General features: G+C 49.6%; 1 protein-coding gene across 2 annotated transcripts; it reads left to right on the top strand.

Moving 5' to 3' along the window:
• Nucleotides 1–377: 377 nt before the first annotated feature.
• Nucleotides 378–10,720, top strand: Rfc5 (replication factor C subunit 5). 2 transcript variants are annotated; one of them, XM_090320196.1, is made up of 11 exons: nucleotides 378–551; nucleotides 1,781–1,845; nucleotides 2,277–2,413; nucleotides 3,373–3,452; nucleotides 4,126–4,199; nucleotides 5,244–5,403; nucleotides 5,863–5,944; nucleotides 6,823–6,952; nucleotides 7,485–7,562; nucleotides 8,870–8,924; nucleotides 9,770–10,720. In XM_090320196.1, exons 1-11 carry the CDS (start codon nucleotides 496–498, stop codon nucleotides 9,864–9,866), a joined length of 1,014 nt encoding a protein of 337 aa, XP_090176322.1. In that variant the 5' UTR covers nucleotides 378–495; the 3' UTR covers nucleotides 9,867–10,720. The 2 variants fall into 2 exon arrangements, with proteins under 2 accessions (XP_090176322.1, XP_090176324.1); XM_090320198.1 differs by lacking the exon at nucleotides 1,781–1,845 and having other exon boundaries at nucleotides 472–551.
• The last annotated feature ends 779 nt before the right edge of the window (nucleotides 10,721–11,499 follow it).

Below are 11,499 nucleotides of genomic sequence, written 5' to 3' on the forward strand. Positions count from 1 at the left end.
TCCACGCGCCAGGCCGCGGCTCCCCCGCTCGCATCCCCCAGCTGCTCCTGGCAGCTTCTGTTCCTTCGCACGCGAGTGTCTGAAACGTGGAGCTGGCTGGCCTTCGCCTCAACTTGTCGGGCTGCCTGGCGTCGGTCCGGCCTGCAGACGCGGCCTGGACCACGGAAGCTGCTTGGCATGCGGGAGAGAGAGGGAGGGAGACGAAGCCCGCCGTAGGGGCGGAGCCAGACGGAGAGAGCGAAGGGAAGGCGGGGCGCCGCTTCCGGTAACTTAGCAACCGGCGTCTTGGCAACGGCCAGGGGGCGGGACTCATGGAGGAAGCCGGAAGCAGGAGGCCAAGTCTCGCGAGAGTCGGATCTAGGCGCTCGTAGGCTGAGTACGAGGGAGACGAAGCCTCGCGACAGCTGGGTTTGCGCGCGTACTCTGATTAGGAGGGCCGCCGGGCTTGGCTCGCGGCTGGTTCTGGTACAGCGGTCCTGTGCAGGTCTTCCCGTGATGGAGGAGCAGCAGCAGCAGCAGCCCGCGGCGGCCAAGATCAGGAACCTTCCCTGGTAGGAGGAAACATGGAGGCCGCGGCACGAGCACCCCGAGCTGCCACCCGCGAGCCACCGAGACGCGCCTCGACGCCCCGGGACCCCGGGTCCCTCGTTCCCGCCTGGCCAGGAGCCTCCATCCGTGGCTGAGGGGCCGGACACCTTGCATTGGCGTCGCCGAGCCCCCTCCTCCCTCCCTTCCTCTTCCCTCCCCTCCTTTCAGGCCCTGCTGATGAGCTCTCTAGCCAGCAGGCCTTTCTGCTTCCACGATGGGTCCTTATTACAAAAAGACCCCGAGAGCCGCTTCCTCTTAGCATTTGGATTTTACACACGAAGAAGGCGCATCTTTGAGAGGTTCAGTGACCGAGCTAGAACCCAGATGGCTTCAGAGTGTGTGTCTGTCCTGCAGATGTGTCATAGCGCCGGAACTCGGGTGGCATTTGGCTCGGTTTAGGAGAATTCCACATGCCTGCCTGATGCTGTTAATTTTCTTTTTTTTTAAATCGAGGCCATTCCGTGGCATTAAGGACCCTCAGAATGCTGTACAGTCAGTCTACTTCCAAAATTCTTCATCATCCCAGCAGTGCTTAACTACTATGCCCGCTTGGGACATACCATATAAGTGGAGTCATGAGGAATGGGCTTTTAGCTGTGTGTATGTGAGGCTACTTTCATTTAGCACCCTGGCATCGTGGCTTGGAGCCAGCCTTCGTTTTTTTGGAGACGGATCACTGTGTAACTCAGGCTAACCTTGAACTCCTGAGGCCTCAGCCTCCCATCTTCTGTGTGCGTGTTACTGTGCCTGTTTTCTTCATCCCTTTTATGGTCAAATCACACAGCATTGTATTCAGAGATGGTATTTTACTTATCCATTCCTTTTTGATGGGTATTTGTGAGTTCACTTTTCAATTCACTTTGAAGGAGTAAGTGCTCACCCAGATCAAGGATGATAGACACCTAGACAAGTGAGGTTAGCACTGGCTTCCTTGCTGTTCACATTGAGAGCCAGATAGGCACAAGGGAACTGGCCTGTGTACTGTAGGATGCACCTACCCATGAGATGCCCGTAGCACCTTCCTAGCCACCCAGTTTAACCAGTGTCTCCAGATTGTGCCAAATATTCCAGGTTGGGAACTTAAAGGCTTCGTTTCTCTTCCTCTTTTAAATAGGATGTGAAAGGGCTTTCTTATGGCTAACAAATATATTCTTTCATTTATTTATGTACCACATCCTGAACTGTGTTTCAGGGTTGAGAAATACCGGCCACAGACACTGAATGATCTCATTTCTCATCAGGACATTTTGAGTACCAGTAAGTGTCCTGGTTATCACTTCTGTACGATCTGTCTCTGCTGAGTAACAACTTCAAAGAATCTGATCAAGCCTTGTAGAAGATGGCTTTAAGAGTTTTCCTTCCTAACGGCATGATGGCGCTGCCTGTCATCCAGCTGCCTCAGGAGGCAGAGATAGGAGTATCAGAGCTAGGGCAAAGCATAATCTTAAGAAAAAAGGGGGGAAAACCCCCAAAACTTGAAGTATGTCTCAATTGGTATAGCACCTGCCTACTAAGCAAGAGGGCTTAAGATCAATTCCCAGTATTGCAAAACAAAGAACGTTTCTATTCTGGCAGATGTGTGTGGTTGGAACTTATGTAGGGCTGAAGTGCATTCAGCCCAGTTCACGGGGTCGCTAAGCGTGTAGCTTCTGAAGACTGGTACTGTTGTCTTTCTTTCCTGTCCTCAGTTCAGAAGTTTATCAGTGAGGACCGCCTACCACACCTGCTTCTTTATGGCCCTCCGGGGACAGGAAAGACATCCACCATCCTCGCATGTGCTAAACAGCTGTACAAAGATAAAGAATTCAACTCCATGGTCTTGGAGGTGAGTAGGATTATTCTCACTCAGCAAGTAACTAAGGAAAACTGTGGTTCAGGGCCACTTGTGGCAAAAAATAAATAAATGAATAAATAGCTGGACATGGTGGCATGTTCCTGACATCCCAGATCCTTGGGAAATGCAAGTAGGACTAGGACAGCCCAGGGAAATAGTGAGAACTTATCCAGTAAAGCCTGTACTTTCCTAGCAAGGTCAGGCTCTGAGTTCCAACCCCATTCCTACAAAACAATTCCCACAATCTAAATATATTTCTGTTATATTCCCATAATCTAAATATTGCCTATTAGAAGAAAAATATTTGAGTTACTCTTTAGGTGTGGGTGTTGGAACCTTGCCGCTACCATCTGGGTAAATTGAGAATGTGATAAACCTCTGAAAATTCTGGATTTTAATAGCTAATTAAACATAGCATCGTCTTAGCTAGCCACTGGTGACTCATGCCTATAATCCTGGCTACTCAGGAGGCTGAGATCTGAGTATCATGGTTTGAAGTCTGCCTGGGCAGGAAAGTCCATGAGACACTCATCTCCAATAAACTACTGAAGTATCCAGAAGTGGAGTGGTGGTTCAAGTGGTAGAGCTCAGGGACAGCACATGGGCCCTGAGTTCAAGCTCCCGGGCTAGCACAAAAACAAAATAACATAACACACCATAGCATTGTCTTGCTCAGAACAGAAGTCTATTCAAGTCTATTCCATCGCTGAATTCCTAAGTTTGTGTGGAGGCATTGTCCTGGAGGAGAAGGGAAATTTTTGCAGACGTAATGGGATGTGTAGGGAGTTTCGAGTACTTTGTTGTTTTTTTTCTAATGACTATGTCTTAGCTTTTGTTAGCCCTGGAGAAACAGTTGGCAGAGTTTCATTGATGTGAAGATACACTGACATAAGAATCCACAGATAGCAAAGCATGTGGTTTTCACTATGGCATCTTTGTCCTTTGTGTAGCTGAACGCTTCAGATGACCGAGGCATAGACATTGTGCGTGGACCAATCCTGAGTTTTGCCAGCACGAGGACAATATTTAAGTAAGAATGATTTGTGTCCTTTCTCTACTCAGAGGCCTAATCAGTGAGGTGTTACAGCTTTTGAATCCTTCCCCATTGGTAAAACATGGCTTTGCATAAAGCAAGCCATGGAAAGATAAAACTCAAGGAGGGTGGTAAGAAGTGTTATAATCGGCCAGGCTAGGTGACTTCAGCCTGTAATTTTGGCTAGTTGGAAGGCAGAGATCAGGGGATTCCACTGGAGCCTGGGAATAAAGGTGAGAGTCCTCTCACTCAGCAGCTGTCCACTACAAGAGAAGCACAGTGGCTGTATACAGAAGCTCATACCATATGAGCAAAAAGTGTAAGGGACAGTGCCCATGCCCTGAGTTCAAGCCCCAGTTCCAGTGCTAAAAGAAAAAAAAAACGAAAGACCTAAGCATGGGCATGGCATGACCAGGTAGGGCTTGAGGTTACCATTCATGAGCCCCTGGTTTGCTGTCTAACACCACTGACAGAGTAGGCAGTGGTGGGGTCCCTTGAGGAAGGGTGATGGGCGTGTTCTTCACTGCCCTACAGGTGAGGCGGGCACTTGCAGAACAGGTGGCTTTCAGGACACGGGTGGGCACTGATGACACAAAGGTGAAGGTGCGTCTCGGGCCTGCCATTGACGTGAGATACATGAGATCCTAAGAGAGGCCATTTTTTCTCCCAGGAAAGGATTTAAACTCGTGATCCTGGACGAAGCTGACGCCATGACTCAGGACGCCCAGAATGCCTTACGCAGAGGTAAAGAAGAATGGCTGAGCTCAATGTGTGAGATTCCATCATCTGTAGTCATCCTGGGACCAGAGGATCCGGTAGCCTGGGCTGCCCACCTCCTTTGAGCAGACATTGGCATTCTGTGGGGGGTTTGGAGAATGCCGCACCACGCTGTCATGACCCCACCACGTGGCTAGTGGGGAGGGGTGAGAATCCTGTGATCTGCCAGTGCCATGAGGGCAAGGGCATTTCCTGTCTGCTCCCATGAGACTCTGAACCGCCTTCAGGAACTTGGGGAGGTGGAGTGGATCGCTGCCGAGGTTGCAGAGGACTTGCAGGAGGACATCAGACGGTCACCTGGTCCTGGAGGTGCTGGCTGCCTCTTTCCCATCGTGCTCTAGAGCAGCCCCCAGTCTGGAGAGATTGCCCTGTGAGGACACTGTTCCAAGCACCTCAGCTCTGTTTGGTGCTTCCCTGGGTGCCCCATGGGCTCTAGGCAGAGGAATGGAATCTGCTCAAAGCACCCCAGCCCCACCCAAGAGGGTGGAGCATTGTCTCCTGCCTGTTGGACAGAAGGACAAGGGCTAGTGTACAGGGACTCCTGCAGGGATGAGATGTCCGTTCTGCCAGAATTACCATAAATCATAAAATCTGCATAGCAGCAGTGACACATTCATGAGCTTTGAAAGCGTAGCTGGGTCAGGTGTGGTAGTGTGTGCCTATAAACCTAGCTACTGTGGAGGCACAGGGAGGAAAATGGAGGTTCCGGGCCAGTTCTGGCAGAAATTAATAAGACTCATAAACAAGCTGGGTGTGGTGATGCACACTTGTAATCTCAGCTACTGGAGGCAGAGGTAGGAGGATCTTTGAGGCCAACCTGGGCAAAAATAGGACACCCTATGTGAAAAATACAAGCAAAAAGGCTGGGAGTCTAGCAAGCAGAAGGATCTGTGGTCAGTCCCTAGTCTCAACAAAAAGAGAAAGAGTGGCCAGTCGCAGGTCCTGGACACACCGTGACAGCCATGAGGAGGGGCTGGTCTTTAATGGAATATGGTTTTAATTTTCTTCCAGTGATTGAGAAGTTCACGGAAAATACCAGGTTTTGTCTCATCTGCAACTATCTGTCCAAGATCATACCGGCCCTGCAGTCACGCTGCACCCGCTTCCGGTTTGGGCCTCTGACGCCAGAACTCATGGTTCCCCGCCTGGAACACGTGGTACAAGAGGAGAAGTGAGTGTGTGGTGAGGATCGAGGGTCTTGGCGAGTGGGGGCTGGTGGGGCTCCTGGGCAGGTCCCTGGCCACTGTCACTTCCTCTCCCATCTCACTGGGCCTCTCCACGAGGCCATTTGATTTTATCTGAGTTCACCCTTCTTCCCTTGGTGTTGTTCTCATTCCTTCCTGCTCCATCCTTGCCAAGCGCATGCTGCCGAGTCTCCTCAGCAGATGCTGCCAGCCTCCGGGCTGTGAGATACCAGGCAGGCAGCTCCTCCTAAGCATCACAGCAGGTTCCGGGCTCCCCAGACAGCGCCACTCCCAGCCAGCTGCTTTGTAGGAATGTCTGGTGAATCTGGATTCTCTTTGAGTCTTTTAGAGCCATGATCACGAGGGCCACCCTGTCCCCTGTGGGTATGCCCGTGCTGTGGCAGGGAGCGGGGTACTTTGAATCCCTCGTGCCTGTTCCCTTGCAGAGTTGACATAAGTGAAGATGGAATGAAAGCACTCGTGACTTTGTCCAGTGGAGATATGCGCAGGGCTCTGAACATCCTGCAGGTGAGCGCTGTCCTGGTCCAAGTGCTTCCCAAGGAGGATGAGCTGGAGCAGGCTGTGGCGGCTCCCGCCTGTAATCTTAGCGACTGAGGAGGCGGAGATTGGAGGAGAGAGGTTTGAAGCCAGTTAGGATACACATGCCCGTGAAAATTTGATCTCCATTTAATCAGGAAAACACCAGATGTAGCTGAGGCACGGCTGGCTCACACCTGGAATGCTTAGCTGTTCAGGAGGCTGAGAGCTAAGGATTGTGGTTTGAAGTCAACCCAAGCAGCAAAGTCCATGAGACTCCTATTATCTCCAATGAACTACCAGAAAACTTGAAGTAGAGCTGTGGCTCAAAGCGGTAGAGTATTATTAGCCTTGAACAAAAGAGCTCTGGGACTGTGCCCAAGCCCTGAGTTCAAGCCTCAGGACTGACCAAAAATAAATGCCCGAAGTGGAACTGGGGCTCAAGCATCTAGGCCCAGAGTTTAATTCCCTGTACCAGCATGCACACACACACACACTCACACTCACAAATGATGGGATGAGGGCACAGCTCAAGTGGTAAAGCCCCTGCCTAGCCAACATGAGAGCCCACGTGCTACCCTAGTATTACAAAGGGAAAAAAAAAAAAGATTATCAGGTGATGGATAGATACAGGACAACCTAAACTCAGAAAGTGAGACGTGTAAGCCACATGTCAACATGTTCTGTTTTGATGAAGCAGCAGGCCCTTGGTGGAGAATGGGGAAGGACCGTGCAGTTTAGCAGCCACCCGCTCTTCCCATGTGGAAGACTCAGGTCACAGTGTTGTGGGCCTTCCATGCCACTGGTGTGACAGCTAGCTACAATTCAGTCAGGCAGCTGACAAACTGTGTCTCCCCTTGTGTCCACAGAGCACCAACATGGCCTTTGGGAAGGTGACGGAGGAGACTGTGTACACCTGCACAGGACACCCGCTCAAGTCGGACATTGCCAGCATTCTGGACTGGATGTTGAACCTGGACTTCACCACTGCCTACAGAAGTATCCTTTCTCACCAGCGCTGTCTTGTGGAGTGGAGGCTGGAGGGCTGTGCCAGAGCTGGGGCTGCAGCCTGAACCTCTGCCGTGCTGGCTTGTAGCTGGAACTGGTGTCTAGGGTACAAATAAGCCCTTCCTGAATAGCTCCAGCCCAAGTGACACTTAAGGCAACTTTGCACTTGAATGACAGAAAGTAGTTAAGTCTCAGGACGGAAGATGTACTAATTATGAAGTGGTTAGTGTTAACTCTTGTTTTTGCTGTGAAATTCAAAGCTAGTTATGATAGGAAGGCTTTTGAGAATCTCTTTTGTTCTGTTTTGCAATATATGGAGATTTGCCTGTGGTTTCTAGAAAGCTCTGTGCCTTGGGTGTGGCATAGGGCAGAGGAGTCTAGAGCATCTGCCTAGCAAGTGCGAGATCCGTATTGAAAGTAAAGCAGGACCAGACATGCAGACTGAGATTGGAAGACTTCTGGGATGGAGGTCTGAGGCATGTGGGTTCCAGAACTTTCCTCCATTGCCTTAGCTCCTCCCCAGATATCATGGAGTTGAAAACCCTGAAGGGCTTGGCGTTACATGACATCCTGACGGAGATTCACCTGTTTGTGCACAGAGGTAGCCTGCCACTCCCCAGCCAAAAGCTGTGGAGGACGTGGTTAAAAAGAGAGTGTGATCATTCATTCATTCATTCCTTCATCTTGGTGCTAGGGATGGAGCTGTAGCCCTCCAGTATGCTAGGCAAGCAAGCACTCTACCACTTTTGCCATGGCCTCAACCCAGGCTTTTTTCTTAAAGCACAGAAATAGGAATGAAGTATCTCATCTCTTTATTTTTAGCACTTCTGTCTTGCTGCTTAAAACTGTTCCCCAAGCCTTTTAATATCTGAAACTGAGGGTGAGTAGAAATCCCTGAAAACTATCTCCTCCAGGGGTGTCTACTTTATATATAATATGCCTTTTTAGTGCTGGACTTCAAGCCAAGGGTATAGTGCATTCTACACGCACACTGCCATAGAGCCTACACCCACCCTGGCTCCTTACTTGTCTGAGGAGGAGCAATCACAGGAAGTCCCTCCTCTTAAGTCCTGCCCTTGCTTCTGTAGTGCATCCTGGGCAGCGCCTGTCCCCCAGATCCTGTCTGCCCCGAGCTTGGCATCTTTGTCTCCTCAATAGCCAGTGGGTGAACTCATTCCTTGGGTTGGTTTTCAAAAGGGGCTGGGCACTGGTGTCTTACACCTATCGTCCTAGCTATTTAGGAAGGCGGAGTTCTGAAGATTGAGGTTCAAAGCCAGCCCAGGCAAAAAAGTCCCTGTGAGACTCTTTATCTCCAAATACCACTCAAAAAGTGGGAGAAGTGCAGTGGCTCCAAGTGGTAGAGTGCTAGGCCAGGAGTGTGGCCTCGTGGTAGTGCTCGCCTAGCATACATGAAGACCCAGGTTCGATTCCTCAGTACCACATACATAGAAAAAGCTGGAAGTGGTGCTGTGGCTCAAGAGGTAGAACGCTAACCTTGAGGAAAGCCCAAGGACAGTGCACAGGCCTTGAGTTCAGTCACCAGGACTGGCCAAGAAAAAAATTGTGTGTGTGTGTGTGAGAGAGAGAGAGAGATTACACACACACACAGTGAGAATCCAGCCTTTCGGGTGGTTATCCCTCAGGACCCTGCTGGGTCTGAGGATCGTTGTGGGGTGGTGTGAGTGTGGACTTCATGGCGGGTCCTCCCCCACTTGTACTTCCTTAGAACTCTGGTAGTTTGTGATCAGCAGTGAGGACTTGTATTCAGCATCTGCTGATGTCCACTCACTCTTGGCACAAGGGGTTCAGTGTAACTAATGGATGTGTAAACTCTTCTCCTGTTTGTTGTTGTCTGTAGAGGTGACAAACATTCACTAGTAAGATGTTGTGGTTTTATTTTTCCTCCAGTTGACTTTCCATCTTCAGTTCGAGTACATTTGCTGACCAAAATGGCAGACATTGAGTGAGTATTTCCCCACTGAAACTGCTTCCCCCCCCCTCCCCGCCCCCAGTGATGCGTGTGCTTGGTTGGTTTTGGCTGTATGGAACACACCCATGAAGTATGGATGGAGAAGGCAACGGCTGGGTTGCTTGCCATGCAGGAACAAGGGCAGTTCCGGGTTTTTGCTGACTCCTAGCCCAGCCTGCTCCGTTCAGACTGGAGGTCGTCTTGGGACGGCCAGCTACCCAGCTGTTATTAAGGCATCTTGGTATCCAGGGGCATTATACTAAGGGAAAAGCAAACACCAACTCAATTTTCCACTTTGCCTGGCTCAGTCAACACTGCATTAGCCCCCAGTGAGGCTGGCAGCTGTCTCTGAAGCAGAGCACTGGGTTCAAAGCAGACATCAGCGAGGGCCAGCTCCCATCTGCCTTTGATATAGATAAACTAGGCCATTCTGCTTACCCTGTGGTGAGGACGATGTTGCTTCTCATGGCTGGGCACTGAAATGGTGACCAGATGAACTGCCAGTGTCGTCTCACTGACCCCTCTACCGACCCCCAGAGGCTCAGCCTACCTCAGTGGGATGTCTTCGCCTATTTTAGCTCTTATCTCTCCTATCGTCACGTCTCTGTACCTATTTAAAACTCAGAACTCTGCTGTTGGTAAGCTCCTAAGAGATATCAGCAGCTTGAAATGTCAAGGTCCACATGTAGCACAAGAAAACATGGGGACACACAGGGACACACTGCTTTCCAGAATGGGCTTTGAGGAATTCCTCCTCAGGTCATCAGCCCTCCTTATGTTCCTCCCCTGAGGCAGGGCCAGGGTGTCCTTGTCCTGACCTTGGCTTTGCTTTCATTTAGGTACAGACTATCTGTTGGCACCAATGAGAAGATTCAGCTGAGTTCCCTCATTGCTGCCTTTCAAGTCACCAGAGATCTGATTGTCGCAGAAGCCTAGGCACTCCAGGGCTGCCGTGATTACAGGATGAGAAGCCGCCTAGGGAGGAAGATGAAGCCGTGAAGACACCCCATGTCTTGGAGGACTGCCCACGCAGTGGCAGATACTTGGACAGGACTGAAGGGCTGCGTGAAGCAGTATGTCAACTGTCATCCCTTTACTGGGAGAAAATCTCTTGTGGCCTTAAGGCCTCTACCCTTTGCACCATTCTGGGGAACAAGATGTTTTCAAGTCTACTATGATCTTTCTCCCAACTCGGAGTAAACATCTCCAGGGTTAAGCTTAAGAATCTTTTTTTTTTTTTTTCCCTTCTGTTTTTGGTGTTAGTCCTGGGGCTTGAACTTATGGACAGGGCACTATTCCTCACCTTTTTTGCTCAAGGCTAGTGCTCTTCCACTTGAGTCACAGCTCCATTTCTGGCTTTTTGTAGTTAACTGGAGATGAGTTTCATGGACTTTCTTGCCCAGGCTGGCTTTGAACTATAATCCTTAGCTCTCAGCCTTCTAAATAAGCTAGGATCACAGGAGTGAGCTACCAGTTCCTAGTCAGGAATCTGTTTCACACTGTAACTAACTGCTTCCAGTGATTGCTAATGGATTGCCAATCAAAGCTATTTTTTTAATTTTTCGCCAGTCCTGGGGCTTAAACTCAGGGACCTGAGCACTGTCCTTGGGCTAGAAGCTCTACCACTTAGCCACAGCACCATTTCCAGCTTTTCTTCCCCCTAATATGTGGTACTGAGGAATCAAACATGGGTCTTTGTGTATGTTAGGCAAGCTCTCTACCACTAGGCCAAACTCCCAGCCCCAGCTATTGTATTCTTATAAAATGAAATGAGTTGTTTTCTTTGCTTAGCATGGTGTTATCTGTCCATAAATTCTAGCACGCAAGATGTGGAAGATAGATCTCTAGTTCAGGATCAACGTGGGTTGTTCAGCAAGTTCCAAACTAGCCTAGTGATATAGCAAGATCGCGCCCACTCCCAGAGGCCTCCAAAATAAAAACTGCCGTACTATTTTCCCTTAAGGAGGGCAAGTTATGGTGTGGGTACCAGGAGAAACTTACATAGTTGGGTTAGCTTTTAAATTCTGCCATTATGGCTCAGTGTCTACAGTGTCTGTAAATCTCACTTGCTCAAAGGCAACCTGCATTCAGCAGCTGCCTTGTAGTTTTCCACTCAACTTGAGATAGGGTAGAGCTGTCTGGAGTTGGCTGCCACACAACCGTCATGCATACCATCCGCAATCTAGTGCTGCCCAGTCCACTCCTAGCTCTCACTTGACTTAGAAAAGAAAATGAACCAAGCCATAAACTTTTCTCTCAGTAAAAGCTTCATTCTGAAATGTTTCTCTTCAGGCAACAAAGATGGTGGATTCCTGTGCTCCCCACAAGCTGTACAATGTTGAAACTGCCTCCATGTAAAGCATCAATTAAGAAAGCCAAAGAATAAGATGGTTTGTTTCTTTTAAAATAATTTAAAATATATTACATCTCCTAAGGCAGAATTTTTGTTTGAGGTGTTTGATCAGGGAACTACAGGCCACTGAAGAACAGGATTTGGAGAGCTGTCTCAAGGTGGTTGAACTCTGCCAACGAGTCAGATGAGGTGAAGCAGCAAAGACGTTGTACACAT

This window comes from Megascapheus bottae, chromosome 28, assembly GCF_031878675.1.
Source record: "Megascapheus bottae isolate mThoBot1 chromosome 28, mThoBot2.hap1, whole genome shotgun sequence".
NCBI classification, from domain to species: domain Eukaryota; kingdom Metazoa; phylum Chordata; class Mammalia; order Rodentia; family Geomyidae; genus Megascapheus; species Megascapheus bottae.